Below are 25,649 nucleotides of genomic sequence, written 5' to 3' on the forward strand. Positions count from 1 at the left end.
TACTTCTCACATTTCAACTGAGTTTAGACGTGCTAAGGGCCAGTGCTAAAGTTAGCACCGCTTAGTAAATCAAGCCCCTCGTGTGTTACGTATACTTTGCAATCAATTAATCAAAGACTGTTTGAAAAAAAAAAAGTTAGGATAATACTGCATTCGGTATTTTAGACATTTTTTGCTGTTTCATCAAGATTTTCATAGGTGCGGTAGAAGTTCAGTAATTTACCGAATCCCATGGCTTAAATTCACAAAAACCTGTTTGGTATCAGCAGAAGAGAATGTTGTTACAAGCTGTTCATTGCAGTGATGGCATTACAATAGTAAGAGGCATCCCGACATACCTTTAGAATGTACATGTTTGTTATACTGTTTGTTATACTGTCTCTGCTCCCTGTGAATCTGTCCATTAGTCTTTCTTAACATTTTATTTAATTGCCACAGCTTACATGAACTTCCAAGAGGCATTACACACACCATGCTTAGGTGATTTCCCCACTTGCTTCTCCACATCTTCAAACAGGAACTTAAATGGTTAAATGTCTGAAGGGCTCCAGGGGAAACTTCTTTTGTTCCGCTTTCTCTTCTGCGTTGCCTGGGGGTAGAAAAGCTCAACCCTACCGAGAAGGCTTCAGATCCTATTACAGGGGCTTGCAGGAGACGGGCTGTTTCTGTTGGCTCTTTGCTCCTTTCAGTCATAGGTAATCCCTCTCTGCTTCTGTGAGTAACGTCTCCCTGAGGTGTTTACCGCACAAATGATAATACAGTACACCACAGCGCAGATTAGTTCTTCTTAGTACTTCTCACTGGTGTGCTTCTTTCCACTTTGTCACCACCTGTATATGCACTCTAAAACAGGGATGCTCTCAGTGGTTTTGTAAAAGTTCTTGTTTATTTTTGGATAAAAGGCAGACCAAGGTATATGAGGTTACACTTACTTCAGGAGGGACCTAATCCACTTAGGACCCCCTTTTTGGCGTTATTCGCTTCCCACTGGCGAGCTATACACCAGCAGTTCTTGATGGGAGCGGCTTCAGGGACAGAAAGAGATGATTTGCATATTCAGGAGTGTTGCTCCTATAATTCCACCAATTTCATACCAGATAGACAGCCGGTCCGCCTCAGCCTCTTCCAGCCAAAGTTCTTGCTTAGATAGAAGGGCAGCCAGAAGAAGAAGGAGTAATTCACCAGCTTCAGACAGGCATAAGCCAGGGAGTACTGTGGTTATCCACTACAGCATATCCACCATGTATTCTTCTGTATAACCCACCCTCCCCAAAATAGCATCCCAAGAGCACCTAATCATACATTCAGCCGTCGGTAATTTACCTCACTGCTCGGTAATTTCAGCTTTTCATGCAGTAACAGCCTTGATGAATTGACATTTTCCTAATTGCTCTGAAAAATCATCTTTTTTTAAGCATTACTGAATGCTGTAATGCTTGATGAATTGAAGCCAATGTAGGCATTGTTGGTATAACAAGCGTTATAGAAGCAACAAGTACCGCATTTTTTGGATCATAAGAAGCACTTTTTCCCCCTTGAATGTGTGTGGGTGTAAAAGGCTGTATGTCTTGTGGACCGCCGCAGGTGAGAGCAACTGGTTAATCGCTCAGGCATGCACCACCTCTATTAGGCTGAAAATGCATGCCCCACGTCCAAAACAAATGCTACATTTATTATACTACGGAGGAACTTTGGCTTCCACTATAGTTTGCATGCAATTTTGCTAGTATGTAACTACCAGGTTAGCTGCTCCCAGCCTGTATTCTTGAGTTTCCCGTTTGCATGGTAAGTAATAGTAGTTATGCATATGATTTGCATCTGAATTAAATGCAAAGTGTGCAGATAGCTTATTAGAGGTGCTGCACATGTGAGCTGTTGGTCATTTCAGATGCAGCCTTTGTGGTATGCGGATTTTCTTTTCGTGTTTTCCTGTCCTCTATACTTGCTTGTGAAATATACAGTACATTGTGTACTTCAGTGGTTCTCAACCTTTTCAGCACATGTACCCCTTTACGAGTCATCCCTAAACAAATGTACCCCCTACTGAATAAGGAAGCCCGCAAAGCGAGCCGCGGCGAAAAAAAGTGGGTGTGGACATGATTTGGGTGGAGCCAAATACTAGTGAAATACAGGTAGTCCATGGTTAACAAATGAGATAGGCAGGGACTGTGTCCATACTTAATTTTAAAAAAGTTAATCTGAAATCTGTTGTTGCATATTTGTAGCAATTTTGGTAAAATCTGGTATCAGAGGTGACAGCTGAAGCGTATATCTGCTGAGGCATCAAGTCTGTTTCTCTTTTTAACTTTTGTACACGTTTTTTTTTACGCTTGTGGTGATGCGCTGGGAAGGAGTGACAGTACGATTGCCTTGCACTAGTCACGCAGTATAACAGCACACACAATAAAAATCTATGGGCCTCAGCAAGGAAAAAGATTGAAAAAAAAACAACAGTTTTTTTCCACCACCAGCCTACCTATCCACTTAATAATAACACCCCTCCTTCTCCTAATAATAGCTTTTAGAAAAGATTTTGGGATCAGTATTACAGTGATACACAATGTGAGAGCTCCCTCTAACACGTCCAGCCACATGCAGCAACAGTCTGCAAATGGCGCTGGACAGAAGAGCCTCTGCCACCTCCTTTGCCTTCCCCTCCCCTTCCCATGGCCTGCTCCTCTATTCCTGGCTACAGGAAAATGGTGGCCGAAGCAGATCTAACCATCCCCACCTCCCCCCCCCCATAAAAACTCAATCACACTTGCTTGCTGCCCCCCCCCCAGCCCCCCCTGCATCGCAGTTTACAATTTACTAATAATTGAAATCTCCCCCGTAGTGCAGCGGGAGATGTGTAGTAGCCTACGTCTCTGATTGGCCCAAATGCTGTCTGTCACAGCAGCGGCTCCGGGTGCGGGTGCATGCGCTGCTGTGACAGACAGCATTTGGGCCAATCAGAGACGTAGGCTACTACACATCTCCCACGTGAGCGACTGTGAATGGGGCATAGTGGCGCTATGGGGGAGATTTCAATTATTATTGAACTGTAAACTGTGATACAGCGGCGCTATGGGGGAGATATGCAGCGGTTCTCCGCCATTTTGTCCGCGGCCCCTGGGAGACCCCCTGACAGGTACTGATGTACTCCCAGGGGTACGCGGACCCCAGGTTGAGAATCACTGGTGTACTTAATGCAGGTTGTCCCACGTGCACAAAGCATGCTACATGAATTCCATAAATTACAGCAAAACGTTATCTGTGTACAACAAATTTACATGGTTTTAGTGTATCATTCCCCTATATGTACAGACCTGGAGAATCCAGAGTTTTCACTACACAAATCCCTAAGGATATAAGAAAGTGTTAAGTGGTTTCACTTTCCAGCTTTTATCAAAGCTGACATTTTAGTTTTGGGTAGACTTACCCTTTAAGGTCACCTTTGTGAAGGGATAACCGTCTGGAAGACGCTAGATGTTATTTATGAGAATATTTTGTTATTGGGAAAGGTCTTATTCTCAATTATTTTTAGATTGGAGAGCTAATATATTTTTTTCCAGTTTAATGTTCAATCCATGTAAACCTAATAGGCTTGCTGAACAAACTGTCCATTCCCAAGGCCTGTAACCCCGTGTTTGTGTACTGGATATATCATGTCAAAAGACTTCTTGTCCTGGAAACTCTAAACTTGCCTACATTTGAAATACAATATTTTCTCAGAATTATCATATTTATCTAGAGACTTTTTCCGAAGACTATTAATGCCTCTTCTCTATTGGTTTTGTGTTTCAAATAGCTGCACTTGGTACATATTAAGTATGTGATGAGTGCTTATGTGTTCTTGCTATCTCATGTATTACATATCAGACCTCCTATGTTGTCGCAAAGGATAAGCACACTAAAGCTGCATACACATGCTGGAATCTCGGCTGGAGTGGTTGATAAAGACCGCTTTGGTCAGAATCTAGTGAGAATCTAGCATGAATACGGAAACACTTGTGCACCCCCTCCCCCTAACATTGCTTAAAATCCAGCATGTGAGATCTAAAACAACAACCAGCAGATTGTTCTCCCAGTCACCCCGCCCACCAGAAGTCGCTCTGTAGTGTGCCACATGTCATCACTCCTCCTCCCTCTAACCTCTATAGTAATAGATGTGCCACTAGCCTCTTGGCTAGCACACGTCTGTACAGTCTCGGCCACCTGAGTGATCGACTCTCGATTCCTGGCGGTTGACAGTCCTTGTACAGTATTTGTGTACACGGCTTTATAAAACAAAGTGCCCTTATCAATAGTCCCTCCCTCAAAAGTGCTGCAAAAATGTTAATAGAACTGCCTTCCTAGAATGTGCCGAACCATAGATGTCCATGCTGAGGCCTGCTGATGCTCCCTGCTGCCCCCTGCAGATAATAACATTTAGTAGCTGCTCATACCTGTTGCAACAGTATATGGTACCATTGGGCATCACTGTGGGATATGGTACCATTGGGCATCACTGTGGGATGGAGAAAACATCATGAATGTTTCCATGTGACAAGGATAGGCCTCAGCATGGATTTCAGCGGAGCAGCACATTCTAGGCAAGTAGTTACATTAAATCAGAACTCCAGGCAACAGAGGTCCGAAGGACACGGTGGGAAGCCTTCTACTGGATCCAGAGGCTACCCTCGTTTTAGGTTCACTTTAAGGAACTGTTTTCAAATCTCCTGTCACATCTCTAGGAAATGAAAGCGAATATCCCCAATGAGGACAGTCGATAGAAATAAAAAGATGACCATAGTTCTATCCTACCACATTCTATACCGTTCAATCTGTTGGAGCTTGATTTATTCTGTACCATAGAGAGAATAACAGCATCAGTGAAAATGCCTCGTGCTACTCTGTAAACCCAAGTATTCAAGGTGGGCTGAGGTCCAAAAGCAACAGCAGAAAAATCTCATTGTAAAAGTGGTTTGATACACAGTGGGTGGCTCGGTATGCCAATCCCCAGCCATATCTGAAATATCACTCTGAATAGTGGTGCCTTGTAAATAAATATGTAAATATCTGTATAGATGACAAGAAAACATAGTTATGGACATTCGCAGTTATATAGAGCATAGGTTTTTGTCAATCATGTCTGTCTCAGTAATATGTCAATTATTTCTTTTCAGAAGGGTTAGGAAACCGTTACATTATTAAAAAAAAACTTTCAAACAATACATTTAAAGAGAATCTGTATTGTTAAAATTGCACAAAAGTAAACATACCAGTGCGTTAGGGGACATCTCCTATTACCCTCTGTCACAATTTCGCCACTCCTCGCTGCATTAAAAGTGGTTAAAAACAGTTTTAAAAACTTTGTTTATAAACAAACAAAATGGCCACCAAAACAGGAAGTAGGTTGATGTACAGTATGTCCACAAAAATACATCCATACACAAGCAGGCTGTATACACCCTTCCTTTTGAATCTCAAGAGATCATTTGTGTGTTTCTTTCCCCCTTCAGCTCTCATGCACTGAAGTTTCAGGCTGCTCCTTTCTTCCTGCAAACAGCTTTGCCTTTGTCTGTAATTCCTCAGTATGTGAAAGCCCAGCCAGCTCAGAGGACGATTTATCCAGCTTGTAAAAGATAAGAGAGAATTGAGAAGCTGCCCTAATCTAAATAATACACAGGCAGTGTGCATAGAGGGGCCTGGAAGGGGGAGTTCATAGCAGAACCACAACACTGAAGAACTTGGCAGCCTTCCAGACACAGGCCGACAAGTCTGACAGGGGAAAGATACATTGATTTATTGCAGAGACTGTGATAGTAGAAAGTGCTGCAGTAAGCCAGAACACATTAGAATAGCTTTTGGAACTTGTAGGATGATAAAAAACAGGATGCAATTTTTGTTACAGAGTCTCTTTAAAAATGAGGTTGAAAAGAAATTACCTACATCTATCAGCTACATTCGTAATGTAGGTTGCTGCATTACCTTGATCAATTGATATAGACTATTGCTGTGAGTAGACACTGGATCTCTGCCAATTACCACTATTCTCCAAACATCCTTATTCATTTTGTATCTATCCTCATCCTTTGGGCTAGGTTAGGACTACCCAAAATGAACAAGGATGGGTGGGGATGAGTAGAGATTGTATTCACCTCTAATTTAGATTATTTTTCCTACATAGCAACAGGCAAATCCTAGGTAAAATAAATTAGATACTTACCCAAGTAGAATATATAGAAGAGAGAAGTAGACGTAAAAGCAGAAAAGGTGTGCATATTTTTTAAAGTGTACCAGAGGCAGCTTGTGACATGGGATAAACGTGTATGCACAGAGCAAAACATATTAATAACCAGGCTGTTTTACTTGATTTATTTTGCTGACTGAAAGAGTTAATTTCTAGGCATGGAAATGACAGCTTCTGTCTTGCTGGTACCTTGTTGAGGAATATAGAAAACATCACTGATAAGCAAATTACAGCCTAAAGGTTTTCCTGGCTGTATACAACTTCTGAGAACAGAGGGAGATAGAAAAGGGTCAATTGAATTTTCCTTTAGGGACACTTTATAGGCACTGAGCAGAGACAGCAAAACATTCAATCTAGTTTGTAAATGTTTAAACATAAAATAAAACCATGGTATATCTAAAAAAAGAAGTCATTCTAGGTGTAGGAGGATAAATACAATTGTTTATCTCATCAATTTATTTTCATCTCGGATGAGGCTGTATAAAGAAAATTCAAGTATGGTATGTTTGCTTATTTACACACTCGCGTATATTTAATTTATTTTAAAAATGGAAATTGCAGAGCAAAGGGTTATCATATTAATTACATTATATATACAATGTTTGGTCTTTCTAATTGTCAGAGGTTTTTTTTCCTAATCATGTTTTTGCTGTGTGTGATGTGAACACTCGTTGTTGGAGCAGTTGGTTGATGCTGGAATCCGTTTGAGTCTGCAATGTGTTTGTCATTTTGCTTATTCCACAATGCACAGACTGTTTCCTGGCCTTACATATGCACATAACAATTTTTATTACTAGTCTTCTGAGGGAAGTACTTTCTGTACATAACTAATCCCGAACAGATTATTCCTGTCTTAAAGCCAAACAGCCTAACAAATTAAACATTGATGGTCAGATTTAGTTGTGTATAGTTGTAGCAACACACAACAGTTTTCCATTTGGGTAATATTAGAACATTTGCTCTGGCTGGAAGCATCCGGCTCATTTCGTTTTACAAGCTGAACAAATATTGACCACCCTAGGACACCCTCCCCTGAACGAGTTGGAAGTTTCCTTTGTCATGGCAGAAGCCACCACCATTTACAATGTGATAAAAACCCTATCAATATGTCCAGGGTTGTAGTGGAAATTTACAAGGAATTAGTTGCCTATTCACATTCATATATAGGTCACAGCATGAGAGAGTGTTATACAGGCACTGCACAGTAGTGATGCACATTATAATTTGATTATGATACAGATGGATATTCTTCATAAGTCAGTGCAAAGAGCAGAGATGCACATTAACTCACAGGAAGCAAATATCCTCATTTTACAAGTGGCTTTTTGGTCTCTTTCAGCCCCTTGCACACTCCGAGGAGCTCTGGTTCACCATGAGCTAGCTGGGCAATGTGTAGTTCTGGGTATTTCAAGTCCTACGCCATAGAACCACATTAATCCAATGAGGATCAACCAATCCTAAGCAGTCTTTATGCATGTTGGATTAGTTTGGCTCTGTAATAACAAGCTGACACATCATTGCATTACGGCGGTTCTGGAGGTGTGTTTAGCTATCAGGGACATAAGGATGATTTGCATATTCAGTAGTGATGCATCGTGGGACACCTCACAGCTCACTCCAACCTGAATAATTGCAAATACCTTCTGTTTTAAGAAGGCAACCTTCTGTTTTGCACAATATTCACACTGGTGTTGCCAATGTCTCATAGAACTGCTTAAAGAGAACCCGAGGTGGGTTTGAAGATTATTATCTGCATACAGAGGCTGGATCTGCCTATACAGCCCAGCCTCTGTTGCTATCCCAAACCCCCCTAAGGTCCCCCTGCACTCTGCAATCCCTCATAAATCACAGCCACGCTGCTGACAAACAACTTGTCAGAGCTGGCTGTGTTTATCTCTATAGTGTCAGTCTGCTGCTCTCCCCGCCTCCTGCAGAACTCCAGTCCCCGCCTGCATTCCTTCCCTCCCTGCTGATTGGAGGGAAGGGACGGGGGCAGGGACCGGAGCTATGCAGGAGGCGGGGGAGCAGCTGAGACTGACACTACAGATGTAAACACAGCCTCACACCATGGCTGTGATTTATGAGGGATTGCAGAGTGCAGGGGGACCTTAGTGGGGTTTGGGATAGCAACAGAGGCTGGGCTGTATAGGCAGATCCAGCCTCTGTATGCAGATAACATTCTTTAAACACACCTCGGGTTCTCTTTAATGCATTGGACTGTACAAACTACAGTTATTTTAGGATTTAGGAAATAACAGCTACAAATAAGTTTACAGTTTCCTGTAGTCCTGATGAAATTGTGAAATCCAGCTTGTTGCTATTAGAGGAGATTAATTTACCCTACATTTTTGCAAACAGGCAAAATTATATAGGTGAAAAGCATAAGTTGTTACATGTGATACATGTGATCACAACAAAAGTTTTAGGTATCATACAACGTTGCAGCTGCTCCTCCCCATCTCATGCTCAGGAAAGTGCAGCTAATAAAATATAAAACAAAACACACATAAAGAAAAAATAATATTTTTAAACAATAAATATTTAGCTTTTATTCATGATGTCAATGTGCATTAATACCTAGGCAAAATAATTTGCGCTACTTAACGGAAACCTAAACTGAATGGAAAAAAAAAAAAGTTTCACGTACCTGGGGCTTCTACCAGCCCCCTGCAGATATCCTGTGCCCACGCCATAAATCAACGATCCTCCGACCCCCACCGGGGTTAAGTTTAGTCTTTCAGCAACTGGCCAGTCGATGGTCACACATGCGTCGTCGATCATGTTCGCATCACCGGGAGCATCCTGTTCAGGCGCAGTAGGAGAAAGTCTCAGTTGCTGAAAAACAAAACTTACCTGTGACGGGGGGGGGGGGGGGGGGAGGGAATGGGGGATTTGATCAGAGGATCATTGATTGATGGCGCAGGCTCAGGATGATGTCTGCAGGGGCTGGTAGAACCCCCAGGTAAGTGAAACTTTTTTTTTTCCATTTGGTCTAGTTTACACTGCAACCTTTCAACAACAAAAACAGCCTTTGGGGATTTCCGCATTAATAAGCGGTAATTCACCTTCTGACTAAAAGCCAAACAGGAAGTGAGGCTCTCTAGCCTGCGTACCTATTACATAGCCGCCAGGAGATTTCAGCACAGGGGAAAGCCGATATACGGCTCACCCTACTCTTGCACAAGTCCCAGCAGCTTAAATTACTATTCCCCCTCCAGGCCACCATGGATAGAGGGGGAAAGACGTAATTCGGCTTCCAGCTATTGCTGCTGGCCAAATTACAGTGTTTTTGTGCAGTGATTTGTGCTCCGTCTTCTGACGGCACCCAACATACTCACTGAGCGCTGCTATAACCGTAATTCCTATTATGGCCTATGGTGGTGTCGGCTGAGCTCAAATCTCCTGCACTTTTTTTACAGCGCTCCCTCTAGCCCTCACTTCCTGTGGTGGAAATAGAAATTGTGCAGAAGTGTATTCATGCAGAAGTGCAACACCAACATGAAAACTGTTTAAAAAACATAGTCGCCATAGACTTACATGATTTCTGGTCCCCCGCATGTTGCCGTGCATGTCAAACGGTAACGCCCAGATGCAATACTTCTGGCCCACTGCATTGCATCTAATGTGAAAGGCCCAATAGACTTTCATTGCCCCATCATCATCCGGCAGTAAAAACAGGCAACACACCACAATGAAAACGTCTCAGTGTGAAAGAGGCCTCAGGATACAATTTTCAGTGAAGGATTGCCCGAGCAGTCAGATAAATATTTTCATACTACAACATTTATTTTTCCATCCAAATGATCCAATCTCTACTTCCTATCCATCACAACCGATTATAAAACTATTTTTCCGATTGACTAAATTGTCATTGAACGATCACCTTTAGCATCATTCACAGTATATTTGGAACACCAAGCAGGTTTATTTTCTGTCAATCCAATCTTATGTATCTAGAATGGGAAGGGTGCAACAGCCATCTTTGATGTGGCAGCCTGCAGATTTTAGTAGGGATACATTTGTGTTTAGGGAGCAGAGAGGTCCAGATCAATGAAGAGAGGATTAAAGAGAAACTACGACCAAGAATTGAACTTTATCCCAATCAGTAGCTGATACCCCCTTTTACATGAGAAATCTATTCCTTTTCACAAACAGACCATCAGGGGGCGCTGTATGACTGATATTGTGGTGAAACCCCTCCCACAAGAAACTCTGAGGACCGTGGTACTCCTGGCAGTTTCCTGTCTGTGAACCTTGTTGCAGTCGGGGAAATAGCTGTTTACAGCTGTTTCCAACTGCCAAAAAAGCATGCAGCAGTGACATCACCTGCCAGGCTGCCAACAGTAAAAATGTCACCATGTAATAAATGTCAGAATGTAAATCAGGGATTTAAAAGATTTTACAATGGGCAAACACTGACTAAATCATGTATACATAATTATTGTAAAAATGAAGCACTTTTTTATTACATTATTTTCACTGGAGTTCCTCTTTAAGCACAAGTTCCGTTTAATTGAGCCAGAATTTTTATTTGGGACTTTGTATAATTCTTCTTTAAATAAAAGTAACATGCATACAGTCAATTAATCGCTTACAAGGCCTTGGATATGATTTATCATGAATAGAGATTGTAAGCTATCCTGCAAACCTGATCTGGATATTGCAAAATTCTGCCCTTCCCCAGTCACTGTGCCTCCTCTTCTCCTTATACCCCCCAGTCATTGTGCCTCTCATTAATACACAGACCTGATTAAACTGATACACAAATATAACCTTATTGCAGGAGAACAAAAATGCTAAAACTTAACTTTTAATTCATGGGTTAAACATTCCATTGTTGCTTACTATATAGATGTAGTAACTGAAAATAAAGTGGGTAGGAGGTGGTGGTCACCCAAATTAGTTCTTGTTTGGTTTTTGTTCTATTATTACTCCTAACCGACCCTACATGTTTCACCCCCTCAAATGGAGAGCTTCGTCAGGGGTTCAAAAGTGCCCAGTCCTAAAGTGCTCAATGCAAAGGTACACATCTACATAAAATACATTCAATACAGTATCACTGTAATCCTAGTACAAACCAAACTAGGACCAATTTGAGTGACCCCACCTCCTACCCACTGTACATTTAGTTAATACATGTATATAGTCAACAACAATGGCATTTTTTAACCTATGAATTGATAGTTAATTTTTAGCATTTTCGCTCTCTTCCAATAAGGTTATATTTGTGTATCATTGTGCCTCTATCTCAGGTTTTAGCTACTGTGTTCTCATACATGCACCCACAGTCTGGAGTTCTTTTAAAAGTGCAATTTGACTACAGCTGCACAACCACCACCCCTTCAGCAACCCTATAAGCAATCCCACTCTTTTATGACCCAAGACAAGGATTGCAAACTTCTGCCATCTAATCAAGCCCAGATTTACTATGTTTTCCAACCTCAGTAAATCATCTCTAGAGACTTAAAAAAATTCAACAAAATAGGGACAAACAGCAACAAAGAAGTCCAAACCCATTCCCCATTCTTTGAAACTAACATTTTCTTCAGTAGATATGATGTATTGAATATGTTTGATACATTTGTTGCGGCATTCCTTATTGGAAGTGCTTGCCAAGAAAGGAAACAGTGCTGCATTGTGCTGTGTCTCTGCATTATTGAGGATGAGTGGGTTACTACTGGCTCAGCTCACTGTCTTTGTACAGGGAAAGCTTGTGTGTGTGTGTGTGTGTGTGTGGTATGAGAATGCAGCTGGAATGCAGTCTGTGATATGCCATTTACATTTTGTTGACAGAACCAAAATGAAGAAAATAACAGCAAGAACATTCAGAGCCTACTGTGCGCTCCTATTAAGAATGGAAAGAAGAATAAAGTTATAGGTAATTGTATTTTTTTTAAATTGCATAGGAAACATATAGACCTATTCAAACCGAGCTTTATCAATACCATTTCAATTCGTTTTCAATAAAGTGTAACGTTAATACCACTTTTGGACTTTTACTGCTGACTGTGTCCCCACTGGATATGTATAGAAAGTATCATCGGCCCATATTGTTGCATTGCCTTGAACAGTTCAATGCTGAGGTTCAATCAATTTTCAATAGTTTTCCCACTGGAATCTTAAATTCGACATGCTGTGTGTGGTAGGAATCGATTATTTTTTGAATCAATTCCTTTCAGAGAGGAATCGATCATTTTGGAACATTGGGGTGGTAATCTATTTGTGTATGGCCATTTTTAGAGGTCCTTCTTAAGAGTATATCAAATAAGCTCCCACAACTGTGTCTCAGATTTGTATAAATGTCATTGAGATTTCCGGGACACTGGTAACTTTTCATGCTCTGAAGCATTCTTGAATACCGTAATGTCTCTTGCTGTTTATTTAATACAGGAGTTTGCCAGCTTGTAAACAAGGTAGAAGAAAATTCTGGCAAAATCAAGGCCTTCAACAGAAACGATGAGCAATTTTTGGAAGCTTTTGCGATTTTCTGTGGTTTGGGGATCCAGAACACCCAGATGTATGAAGTTGTGGAGAGAGCCATGGCCAAACAGATGGTGACATTAGAGGTGAGTCTACAATGGAAGGAATGGTTCTTGGCAGCCTGCTACAATTCTGACATTTTTTCAAGCACTTAATTATTATTGTCAAACACTAGCATTCAGGGCTCCTTCTCAAGGGCTTGCACTTCTCTTGCACTGTTCAGTAGAAAGTTGGCTGAAGTTTATATTCCAGACACCATCTGTTGTCTGCCTGTAAACTCAATTCTCTACTGCCAGATACTTCTTTAGAAGCTAAAAATGTCTTTACATGCATTGACTACTAGCAATTACCATACTACAGCTGTTAACAAGAAGAAAATAAATATTTATAGCTGAAATTGGAAAAAAAAGTGCATTTATTTTCTTTTAATTTTTTTGTTGTTAATGACACATTCTTAGATTGAACACACTGCCCTGCAAAAAGGTGTTTAACCAGTTGAGGACCAAAGGCTTACACCCCCTAGTGACCAGGCTATTTTTTACAATTCAGGCCATTGCAGCTTTAACAGCTCGCTGCAGGGCCGTAAAACTTAGCAAACAAATGAATGTTGACCCCTTTTCTTGCCACCAATAGAGCTTTCCGTTGGTGGCATCTGATGCGTACGTTAAAAAGGGGCGCTGGGAAAAAAGGGCGCCGGGTTTTTAACGATAAGCATGGATAACGTTTAAAATTGTATTGTACTGTATTTCGTTTAAAATTAATGTTTTTTAAAGTTATAATTCATTAAATAATGTGCATTAAATCGGCAATTGTAAAAATGTTAATCTTTCGTTTAAATAGTGAAACGTATAATAACGTTTAAAAAAAAAATTACTAAGTAACCCTCCCTGTACCTACCCCTAACCCCTAGACCCCCCTGTTAGTGCCTAAACCTAAGACCCCCCTGTTGGTGCCTAAACCTAAGACCCCCCTGTTAGTGCCTAAACCTAAGACCCCCCTGTTGGTGCCTAAACCTAAGACCCCCCTGTTGGTGCCTAAACCTAAGACCCCCCATGTTGGTGCCTAAACCTAAGACCCCCCTGTTGGTTTTTTCGTTTAAAAATAATGTAAAAAAAAAAAAAGTACTGTTTTTCGTTTAAAAATAATGTTTGGGAAAAAATATTGTACTGTTTTTCGTTTAAAAATAATATTTAAAAATGTATAAATCATTAAATAATGTGTAATCATGAGAAACAGTAATAAAACATTAAGTCTCCGGGCGCCGCTTTTAAAACGTTAGTTTTCTCCGGCGCCCTTTTTTCCTATCGGGCGCCCATTAAACGATATTTATTATAGGAGTGAATGGCGGCGCCCGATTTGTCCACTAGCCTTAGGCGCCCGAATTTACTGTTTCCGCATCTGATTGCTGCTGCAATGTTTATTTGTTTTTTTTTTAAATTAATTTTATTGTAATTGTTTTTTCATAAAAAAAAATTTTCTTAAATTTTTCCTACCCAGCATCCCTCCCTTTTCCCGGTGAGCCAATCAGTGTGATCAGCTCTCATAGGCATCAGCCTATGAGAGCCGATCATTTTTTGAGTCAATCGAGGGGACAGCTCAGTGACAGTGCTATCCCCGTACAGCACTGCAGGAGATCGCAGCGCTGTACAATGTAAATAAATAGCGGTTTCGCCATCTAACAGTCTGCTGGCAACGATCGCAGCCGGCAGACTGTTTATGGAGCTCTACTCCGTTACTCAAGCGGGAATGCACGCGCATCCGCAGGCCATCCCCTGCAATATTCTCCCCCAGGATTTGATGCAATTCAGCATTAGGCAGTCCTGCGGAAGCCACCTTGCAGCTTTTCCTATGCCTCCCATTATCGCAAAATCGCCCCGAAAATGGTCCATGCAGCGTTTTTCTGATCAAAAAAACGAACAGAACCCCCCAATCTGAACTAGCGATTAGGAAAGCATGGTGTAAGCGCTTCAAAATCGCCAGCGCTTAAAAAATGAAAAAGCGCCTCTAGTGTCAACGAGCCCTAAATGTTTCCTGCCTCTATCTTGATAATCCAGTTTGAACACATGGGGCTTGATTCACAAAGCGGTGCTAACTGTTAGCACGCCTGTGAAAACCCCCTTAGCACGTCTAAACCAGCTTTTCGCGCATAAAACGTTATGCGCGCATAAAACGTTATGCGCGCGAAGTGCCCATTAAAGCCTATAGGACTTAGCGCGCATAAAACTTTGCACGCGTAAAACTTTGCGTGCGCAAAGTTAGCACGCGATCTGATTGAGAAATCCGGTGCTAACCTACTTAGCACCCTGGTTAGCACGTCTAAAGACTTTAGACATGCTAAGTAGGTTAGCACCGCTTTGTGAATCAAGCCCATGGGGCCATATGCAATTCACTTTTTCACCTGAGTTTTCTCCAGGGAGATAATTTACATCTTTTACATTTACATTCTTTTATCTTCAATTTAAATTAACTTTTTAGTACTTTGCAATTGAAAAAGTACCAAAAAGTAGGTGAAAAGGCACTATCAAAGTTTTGAGTTTTTGTTTGCTTGCTAGTGGAGGAAAAGGCATTTTATTTACAAGTTGTGAAAATCTCACCTAGGAGAAAACTCCAGTGAAAAAGTGAATTGCATTGTAGTTCTGCACCTGCGCAGTACACTGCGGACAACATGGGCTTGATTGACAGCGGCACTCGCGCAGGCGCAGTAGTGACGACCTCGAGGCCGCCCTCTGCACCGGCGGGGACCCCGGGCTGGCACCTGAGAGCGGAGCAGTGGCGTGGGACATGGCAGCTACAAGGGGCTAGAGGAAGCACCGAGTAAGTAGAGGGGGGGGGGGGGAGTTATTTTTGGCTGATTACTCCTTTAAAATAACTTTCCAGCACTTGTCAACAAAAAAGTATCAAAAGTCAAATGAAAAACGACTATCAAAATATATGTTCTTGCTTTCTGGTGGCTTAAAGGGCATTTTATTGAGTTTTGAGTTTAAAAATATCACCTAGGTGAAAACGTAGGAAAAGTGAATTGCATTTGGGTCCTAGTCACATCTTATCAATCAAATGCATTTAAAGCAAAGAGCAAGCACAAAAAAATACTCCGAATAATTTAGACACCGCTATTTCACCGACTTTTTGGTACTTTTTGTATTGCAGAGAGCTGAAAAGTTAGTTTAAACAGAAGATGAAAAATTATCTCCTAGGAGAAAATGTGACTTAAATAAGGGTCACAGAATGTTTCAGTACAAATGACCATAGGTTGTGGCAGTTCACAAATGTCTAACTGTCTTTTATATGGCAGATCCTTTCATATCATGCGTCTGCGGCAGAAGAGGAAACAATGGAGCTGCAGGTAACAGCGGTAAAAACATTTTAATTCTCTTTCAAAATATAATGTTTAATATTACATACTCGTAGTTACAGTAGACATAGTTACAGTATGCAATCTGCAGCTAGCTATAAATGACTGTATGGCTGTGAACTGAAATAGCACATCTGTAATTGCAAATGTCTGCATGATTTCCTCACTATCATGAGACTCAAACTGTGTTTACTTTTGTTTTCACTTCTTATGATAAAAGAAGACAAGATCAGTGTGTGCCAAGTAAACCCACCCAAACACAGGGAGAACATACGATAGATAGTGTTCTGATTGATAGTCCAGATAGTGTTCTAAATGATAAAACCTAGGACTCTAGAGTTATAAGGCAAAATTAGCTAGTTATATTCAACTTCTGCACAACCCATGTCAGCCCGCGACATGGAGAATATGAATTCACGATATTGTCACATTAGAACAGGTAGAGTGGAATGGGGCCACAGTACCCAAGCTTGCCTCACTGTGTGCCAGGGAGGGGTTGACATAACCTTGCCAACTAGAGGCCTTTCTAACCTCTAACCTCATAGCCAAATTCTCAAGTAGCAGTACCACCACCTGCCTAAGATACGCCACCCACTCTCTATGGTTGTCCTGCCACACATGCCTTCTAGAAACAAATTATTGACTACCTAGAGAATTAAATGGGAAGTCCTGTTACATTATATCCTATGGTCTGTCAGCTTGGTATGATCTCCCATGACAAACTATGTTAAAACAATAATACTAGAAACACCCTTCCATTCTAGAACGGAAATTGCACTGAGATGGATGTCCCTTACCCCACCCACTCTACATGAATTGATTGGGTTAATCAACATCTCCTTGCTGTATAAAAAAACTCATCTATATGCATAGAGGCTTACCATCAAAATGTTATAAGGTATTGGGACATGAAGAAGTAACTTATATTGTAATAGTATAGTTTACTGGATTGTTTCTGGGGCTGTCCCCTGTTGTATTATTGCTGGCCTTTTCCTTCTAACAACCTGTAGCCTAATCAGTAGTGTGATAAAGAAGAGAAGTATTGATTCCTAGTGTTTTACCTCAGGAATACGCCAACAAATACACGCGGAGGGCACTTTTTCACTAGCAGCATTTTGTGATGCAATCGCATTGCTGCACAGGGATGTTTCCATTCGTGTGATGCCTTTGCATTGTGCCTTTGGCTGCGTGCAGACTTGACAGTGCGTGGTCGCGTTTTCTGTCATGTGCGTTTTTATTGCGTTTTCTGTGCGTTCGCGTTTTCTTCCCACACATGTGTTTTTCGTGCGTTTTGTATTTGATGCGTTTTATGCAAATCACTAGGAAGTCAACAGGAAGCAGAAATACATCAGGAAACATAGTTGTTTTTAAAACGCATATAAAAACGCAAGCAAAATGCATACAAAACGCAATACATTGCATCACTATTGACTTTCATTATGTGCATTTTTTATGCATTTTTGAAAAACATGCAACAAAACCAGCATTTTAAAAACACGTATAAAAAAATGCATATACATGCGTATTTTCATGCGTCGCATTGACTTAACATTATACGCGTTAACGCTGCGTTTTACGCAATGCTAGCATTTTTGCTTAGTGTTCTGCATTTTTGTGAACTTGAGCTCCTATACAATTTATAGCGTACAGGAAAATTGTTTAGCAATCACACCACTGTGCAATTTTGCAGCCCATTTTTTCCTGTTGTAAAATGCAAATGCACCATATTTGCGCCTTACACCCGGCTGATCAGACCGAAAAGAAAACGAGATAGACGCGAACACGAACAGCCCTTAGGCCCCGTTTACACTTAATCAGTTGCTCTCAGTTATAACTAAAAGAAAACTGATTTTCAAAGTAATGCCCATGTTTTCCTATGGCTCAGTTCCCACTTAACGTGTTTTAACTGAAATCTTTTTGACAATGCATTGCTATGGAAAAAATGCATACCAACACGTACTAACGCACGCTAACGCGTACCAACGCATTACGTGTAAAAGAGCCCTTAGTGTCATCTAGACAAAGGAACATTAGGGCCCATTCACACTTGCAAATTGCAAAACACTAGCGCTTTTGCTAGCGGTTTGCTCTGGCGATTTTTTTGCGATTAACGCGAAAAATCGCCATTTACACTTGGGGCAATTTTCCGCGATCGGGATTAGCGCTTCTATAGCACTAAACGCAATCGCCGGGAAATTGCCTGAAAATGGTGCAGGATACAAATTTGCGTTTGCCGATTTGCGTTAAATCGCCGGCGATTAACGCAAATTGCCCAAGTGAGAACAAGCCCATAGGTTATTATTGCACTAGTGTGAATGGGCCCTAACTGTTTTCATTATAACCTCCCTGGATCATTGTCACAACAGTTGTAATACTCCCTCTACAGGTATAAGGTTAAACTGCAAGTTTTGTATAATGCATTCATGTGTAAATATTATCCTGCATTTGTGATTTTGAAAATGTATCCTTTTTCTATAAGTACAATGACATTTTTCTTTTTATAAAGAACATACACAACTAAAAAACATTTTTGGAATGACTAATATGCTACTTCTGTGCTGCAGTAAATAAATCATTACCAGTACAGGTTTAAAGCTACGTACTGACAGACAATATTTGTCAATTAAAACAATCATTGTTGTTTGCCTACTAAGCACACACTAGTGGCTGCAGCTCAAGCGATTTGAGTCCGCCAGGAAAAAAGCACAATATAAATTGTCTTATTTCAAATGACTCCTTTAGTTACCACTGATGCAGACATGCTACTTGGCTGAGTGTTAAAGTGTTACAAACACCTTAAACAAAACTTAAACAAAAGTGATATAAACGTTCCTTCACTTGATCTCATCTCTGCCATGTACTGCATACCTAAAGACCATTGTTTTCATAATGCACGTTGACATTTTCCACTGTGGTAACTAAGTGGTGTGCTTGTCATGTGATGACCACACATTAGTTCCCTCACAGAATCTGCATGCTGTATCCAGTTAGCTTTCAGCGAGACCACACAAGGGGCCTGATTGAGTAAACCTGAAGCTTCCCTTGACAGGCCATCAATCCCAGACGCTGCTGTAAAGAAACCCTTTATGAGATTTACTTTAGGCTCTTTCAAAATGCGAACTCAACTTATTCAAGGCCTTATGTTAGCAAATAAAATGCAGTAGCCACTGCAGAGTTTCAGTCATTTACTTCTACAATTTTCAGGAACAGTTATAAATAGAATTCAGACTTAATACGCGTGACAATACACATTTTTTCAGTTTTGTAGGCTTATAAACGTAGAATGAGATAAAATAAAACTCTCAAGTTGCCATACTTTGACAGATGCTGCAGACACTTTAGCTAGGCATACACTAGTACTGTAGATATTTTTAATAGATTGCTGGTGTTTTTATGCAGTTCGATCAGATGATTGCGTCGCCAAAGCACGCCTTCCCAAACACCTGCGCTAATGTCCGGTAATGGGATTTAGATATGCTAATGAGAGCCTAAAAGAGGCGCTCACTTCCTGTAACGGAAATACAAATTGCACTGAAGTGTATTGAAAAGATACTCCTCCGCAATGTGAATGCCAAACAGTTTAAAATCTCTATAAGAAAATCAGAACGCGCTCTCAGTCTCTATCAACAATAAAGGGATTATATCACCCAGCAAGTAGCCAAACGTTCGGTCTGTCAGCTTGAACAATTCCAATACTAGAGGTTATCCTCTTCTTATGTCACCTGAGCCCATCACAGAATATGCAAAGAGAGGGGAGGCATAAATCATACCGTATCTCTGTATATAAAGTGTGCCTCCACCTGCACCCCGCAGTGACAATCCACCATCAAACGATAGGTAACACGCAAAGCCAGTGCTGGGCCACTCCCCCTATATGCCCGCACTCACCCCGCTGTCCTCCCTGGTCCAGAGGTAGGATTTACAGAGCATTGTAATACATAACAGTGCTGTAGAAAAAAATTACAACACACAAAAAATATATGCTGACTCCTTTATTTACATTTATTTTACATTCATTAAAGATGTTTTAACAAAAATGCAATCTTTGTTAGTATTCCTTTAAGTACTAGTGAAAAGTTTGCAAGTTCGCTTCCCCCAACACTCTGTAAATCCTACCTCCGGACCAGAGAGGACAGCTTAGAATCCTCCATTTTACATTGCTGTCTCTAGTAACACTCCACTTAACGGCAGCTCAGGCCAGGTGATAACTCCTTACACAGGTTACAGTTGTTATCACTTGCATTCCTCTTTGTGAATTAACATCCTGGCCCATATGCAATTCACTTTTTCACCTGAGTTATCTCCTAGGTGATATTTTCACAGCTTGTGAATAAAATGCATTTTACATCACCAACAAGGAAGAACATAATCAAAATGATTTTGATAGTATTTGTTCAACTACGTTTTGGTACTTTTTCAATTGCAAAATGATGAAAAGTTATTCTAAATACAAGATGAAAAATTATCTCCTAGGAGAAAACTCAGGTGAAAAAGTGAATTGCATATGGCCCCCTGTCTTTAAGTTTAGAATTATGTCTTTATCTTAAGGATTGAAACCTTAACTTTAGACATCACTCCTTAAGTTAAGGACAGAAACCTTATTTTAAGGTTTGCCTGAGGTAAATTGCTTATTGAATACTAAATGACTTATCACCATGGTGATAGCAGTAAAACATCTCAGAATCGTTATTAAAAACAGGAGACATACTTAGTGAATTGGGGCCATCGGATCTTCTAATTCCATTCCAAACGAAACTGTCCAAAATGAATTAAAAAACAAACCAACTTGTTTTGGGTATTTAAATACAAAGGAGGCAAATGCTCTTTGATGCAGGAACAAATTCAAGATACATAGATGGTTCAGGTAAAAAAATAAAATCCAGCCGGGTTGAAAGTAAATGAAGCAAAATAGAAAATTCATCTTGTGGTCTTTCTAAAACAAACATAGGATTGCTGAGCAGACACAACTTAAAAGTGTAAATCTGTGAGTATACAACTGCGACATGATTTCATAACGGTTACATTTATATAGGGATTTACACCTTAATCTGGTTTACAGATCATTAATAGCTGTAAGAAGACAGTATGGAATGTTGTCCTTTATGGATGTTGAACTGGGTAGTACAAGCTGCTGTTTATTTTCCCTGTGCCCACTTGCATGAAGCTTACCTGTAAGATTTGCGATGTGCCTCTAGCTAATTGACGTTTCTTGTCTTTCAAAGGGTGCTGTCGTGCCATCTGCACAATCACTTAAATTAACAGACTTCTACTTCAGTGACTTTGAGCTTTCTGACGTGGAAACCACATTAGCCACAAGTCGAATGTTCACAGACCTCAACCTTGTGCAGACCTTTCAAATGAAATATGAGGTAGGAACACTGAAAACCGTACTGAAACCGACAAATTCTAAACTGATTAAATGATTTTTAATTACTGTGTTGTTTATGTTGGACTCCTGAAAGTAGCAATGACTTAACTGAGGAAACACACATTGAGCCAGCCATGGAACACCCTGTGTGTTCACGTGAAATAATATCTTTGCTTTTATGATTTTTTTTTTTTTTAGCATGGTATAATTTTATTACAATTTGTGAATTATAAACAGCAAGGAGAGGTTTAAAATACTCCAAATCCTGTAACAAAAAGAAAATGGTGCGTTTCTTTTCAGACTGTAAACGGTATCTGTTTGGGTAGAGGACCTCATCTGACACAGGCATGGACAGAGAGATAGAATATCCTATTGAGTAGACAAAACCTGTGTACATAGGTTCTGGAAATAAATAGCCTGGAACCACAGTATAAATCATTGTGCTGAGTCTTCCCCACAAGCAATAGGAGAGACAGAGCAAAGACATAGAGCCCAATTTATGGAAAAGCCAAGAATGATCAGCAATTGCTGAAAAATGTCAATCATTGTTTTGCTAGGTATGTATGGTAGTAGGCCTAGGGCCCGCTAGAGCTCTTTTAGCAGCATTTTGGAATCGCCGGGGATTCCAAAACTGCTACCTTAATGAAAGTCAATGGAGGTAATCCCATAATAGAGATTGCAATTTTCCAAAATCACAATCATGGTGCATGCAACATGTTTGGACCATTTTTGCTTTAATACAAAGTATTGAAGTATTGCAGTATTTCAAATTGCATTTCAATCGCTGTACAATATGATTTTGCAGAGCTTTTAGTGCTAAACCTATGGAAAGTGCAAATCACTATAGAAAGCACAAATCACAATTGCTGCTTGCATTCAGTTGAAAATTGCTTCAAAAACACTCTAAAAAAATGGCTACCAAAGCCAATGAGCGATTGCAATAGCCACTCACGCTTTCTAGTGGGTCCCAGCCTAATGGTGTGCATGAGTGAAATGGTGTGTGCGTGTGGGCTGCAATGGCAGATCTGAAATTCACTATTTAGTTAACGTGGACCCAAAATCTTGCACAGCACAGAATAAAAAAGTCTTTGTTCCACCTATAGTTGCTGAAGAAATTCCCTACTTTGTGGTCTGTGTTTGTTTGGCTGTGGTGGCTGTTTTTAGGATTTCCATAATATTGCAGCTATTTCCTACGATGCAACAAGGTTAACAACACAATTGTTGCCTCTTTGGTAGGATATAAAACGTAACTTTTAATAAATAAAGATATAAAATACACCCAGAGCTGGCTGTCTTAATTACAAACTCATAACTTATGAACTAGGGGTCTATAATAAGCAACACTGGAAAGATTACTTCCCCCACTTACAGTTCATATCGTCAATAATAAATTACACAAAACCCCCACCAAAATAACCAACATGTTTCACTTCCTAGCGGAAGCTTTTTCAAGTTAACAAAATGAAGTGCAAAAGTGCATTGGTGCTAAGGTGCATTATTATTAAAACAAAGAAAATAACATGAGTCAAACAGCGTGTCCACTCATGACAGCAGCCTACATGAACTGGCTTATTTGGAGTCCTTTTATACTTCCTGGACAGTCACATGGGTGTGGGTGTGTTCCCAACTCCACCCATTTGTGAAAAAAGTCCTGGTGATTGGTCCCTGGGCTTGTCAGAAAATGGCCCAGCCAATCAAAGAGACTCTCCATTAGGACCCATTGATACCAGATATCCCCTTATTCTATGTCCACTACACTCCTTAGATCAATATTTCATTTCCCTCTGTGTTTAAAATACTCAATAATCCATAGATTAGTCGCTCCTGGTAGCGCTAATACACAGAGTAAGAAGTATCGTATTTCCACGCCTCCCATTGGCTAACACCTTTTCCAAGCTCAGCAGCAGAGTGCCCAATCAGATTCTGGTCACACCCATCTCCCAACAAATCAACAATCAGATCTCCCCACGGAACACGTCCAATAAGTCCGTGCGGAAGCCCATGTACTGAGGCACAGGATGAGTCACTACTCATGCGAGTGGCTCATCTCTCAGAGTGACTCACCATTGGAGTCAGTGCTGAACAGCTGCTCCATCTCTGGTTCGATTCCCACCCTCAGCAAAATATTTAATACCTCTGTATTATTAACTCATATTTATATGGGAGGAAATTACTGTGTAGTCCTCAATTGGGAATATATATTAATGTCTGTTCTATTGTTGTATAGCTCATATGATGGTAGGTAAAAACGACACAGGTGTTTATTTTAGGAAGATCATATAGCAGATGGAGGATCTTGGCATTCATACTCCCTCATACAATGGGGCCCATAAAATGCTCTTAATGATCAAAGGAGGGGGAAGTGGAAGAGGGGAGGGTCCAGTATTGTTCTTATTAACCCACATGTATACTAAGGTTAGTTGTCATTGCCGAAGCTTCAGATGGAAATACACAGCTAGAGGATCACTATAAAAGAGTATGTGTGAACATATCCATATTCTCCAGAATTCTTAACCCCCCCAACACCCCATAAATCCATACGCAGGGAAGGGGGTAAAGGCTGAATAATAGGGGGATGATACTTAAGGACACCTAGATACATATATATATATGAGGAAACCATTCAGGTGTACATGTACATAAAGTCGAGGTAGAAAAACCATAATGGAGCATATTACCCTGAGGATTGACAATAGTTCTTCCATAAATATACATATTCAAATGCCCTGTTATACAGAAGGAACCACATTAAGGGGGGTGGGGTGGGAAACATCCCACCAGGGATAGTCCCTTACTGTAATAAATTATAGGAAAGGTGCATATGTGAAGCCTTCATTAAGGCCAACTGGTGACATGGTACCAAGTCTATAAATCCACTTTGCCTCCAGTTGTCTAAGCTTGAGGTCCAGGTTACCACCTCTGGGTCCTAGTTGCCATTGCTGTATCACCCAAAATCTCAAGAATGCTGGATCCCCAGCATGCATCTCCTCAAAGTGTCTCGCCACTGATGTATTTCGCTTATGTTTAATGTCCCCAATATGTTCTAGAATTCTCGTTTTCACAGCTCTAGTGGTTTCCCCTATATAGATCAACGGGCATGGACATTTCAGGGCATAGACCACTCCCTCCGTGTCACAGTTAAAGAAGTCTAGTAGTCTATAGACCCTGTCGTTTTTGGGGGCTCTAAACTCTTTACATTTCTCCACGTTATTACATGCTTTGCATCTACCACATTTGAACATACCGTTCAATACTGGGTTCAACCAAGTTCGCTTTTTCTCTTTAAATTGTGTGCCCTTTGCGGGCAAAAACGAGTGCATTAGGGAGTCACTGAGATTTTTCCCCCTCCTGTATGTGAAGCGGGGGGTTAATGGTAGAAAGGCCTTAAGTTGCGGGTCCAATTGTAAAATTGACCAATGTCTCTCCACTATTTTTCTTATGTTTTCTGATCTATCCGTGAATGTATTGATGATTCTAATTGCATTATCTTTCTCCCCAGTGTTCATTTTCTTTCTTGGTATCAGTAAATCCTGTCTCTCTGTTTCTTTTGCTTGGGTCTCTGCTGTCAACAGCACATTTTCTGGGTACCCCCTTTCCCTAAATCGTCTGTACAGATTTTGGCACTCTAGATCAAAGTCTTCCGGATTTGAGGAATTTCTTCTTGCCCTTAGGTATTGGCCTCTGGGGATCCCTTTTTTAAGGGGGGCTGGGTGAAAACTCTCCCAGTTCAGGAGAGAGTTCGTGGATGTTGGCTTTCTAAAGATTGTAGTGTCAAGCCCTCCACTTTGATTTTTCCCGATGTGTACATCCAGGAAATTTATGGAGTTGTAATCAATTTCATATGTGAAATACATCCCTATATCGTTTGTATTAAAGATGTCGACAAACTCTACAAACATCTCTCTGGGGCCGTCCCACAAGACAAAGATGTCGTCTATGAAACGGCCCCAAAAGACGATATGGGAGGCATAGACCACAAGCTCTTCTCCAAATACTGTAGTGTCCTCCCACCAACCAAGAAAGAGATTGGCGTACGTGGGAGCACAGGCCGTCCCCATGGCGCATCCCCTCTCCTGTCTGAAGAACTGATTTTGAAAAACAAAATAATTGTGTGTCAAAATGAATTTAAGAAGTTGTAAAATAAACTCAGAATGATCCCTCAGATGTATACTTCTTGCTTGTAGGAAGTAGTCAACTGCCCTCAGGCCTAAATCATGCCCTATATTGTTGTAGAG

The 25,649-nt window shown here is 40.7% G+C and overlaps 1 protein-coding gene across 10 annotated transcripts in view; it reads left to right on the top strand.

Moving 5' to 3' along the window:
- PDE5A (phosphodiesterase 5A) overlaps positions 1-25,649 on the top strand; it is a 236,196-nt gene that overhangs the window by 166,797 nt on the left and 43,750 nt on the right. For 9 of the 10 annotated variants that reach the window (XM_068280494.1, XM_068280420.1, XM_068280474.1 and 6 more), the window contains 4 exons: positions 12,008-12,092; positions 12,605-12,780; positions 15,987-16,046; positions 21,269-21,415. In XM_068280494.1, coding sequence (XP_068136595.1) covers positions 12,008-12,092; positions 12,605-12,780; positions 15,987-16,046; positions 21,269-21,415 — 468 coding nt within the window. The remainder of the gene's footprint in view (positions 1-12,007; positions 12,093-12,604; positions 12,781-15,986; positions 16,047-21,268; positions 21,416-25,649) is intronic. The other variant, XM_068280429.1, reaches the window with a different exon arrangement.

This window comes from Hyperolius riggenbachi, chromosome 1, assembly GCF_040937935.1.
Source record: "Hyperolius riggenbachi isolate aHypRig1 chromosome 1, aHypRig1.pri, whole genome shotgun sequence".
In the NCBI taxonomy this organism is placed as follows: domain Eukaryota; kingdom Metazoa; phylum Chordata; class Amphibia; order Anura; family Hyperoliidae; genus Hyperolius; species Hyperolius riggenbachi.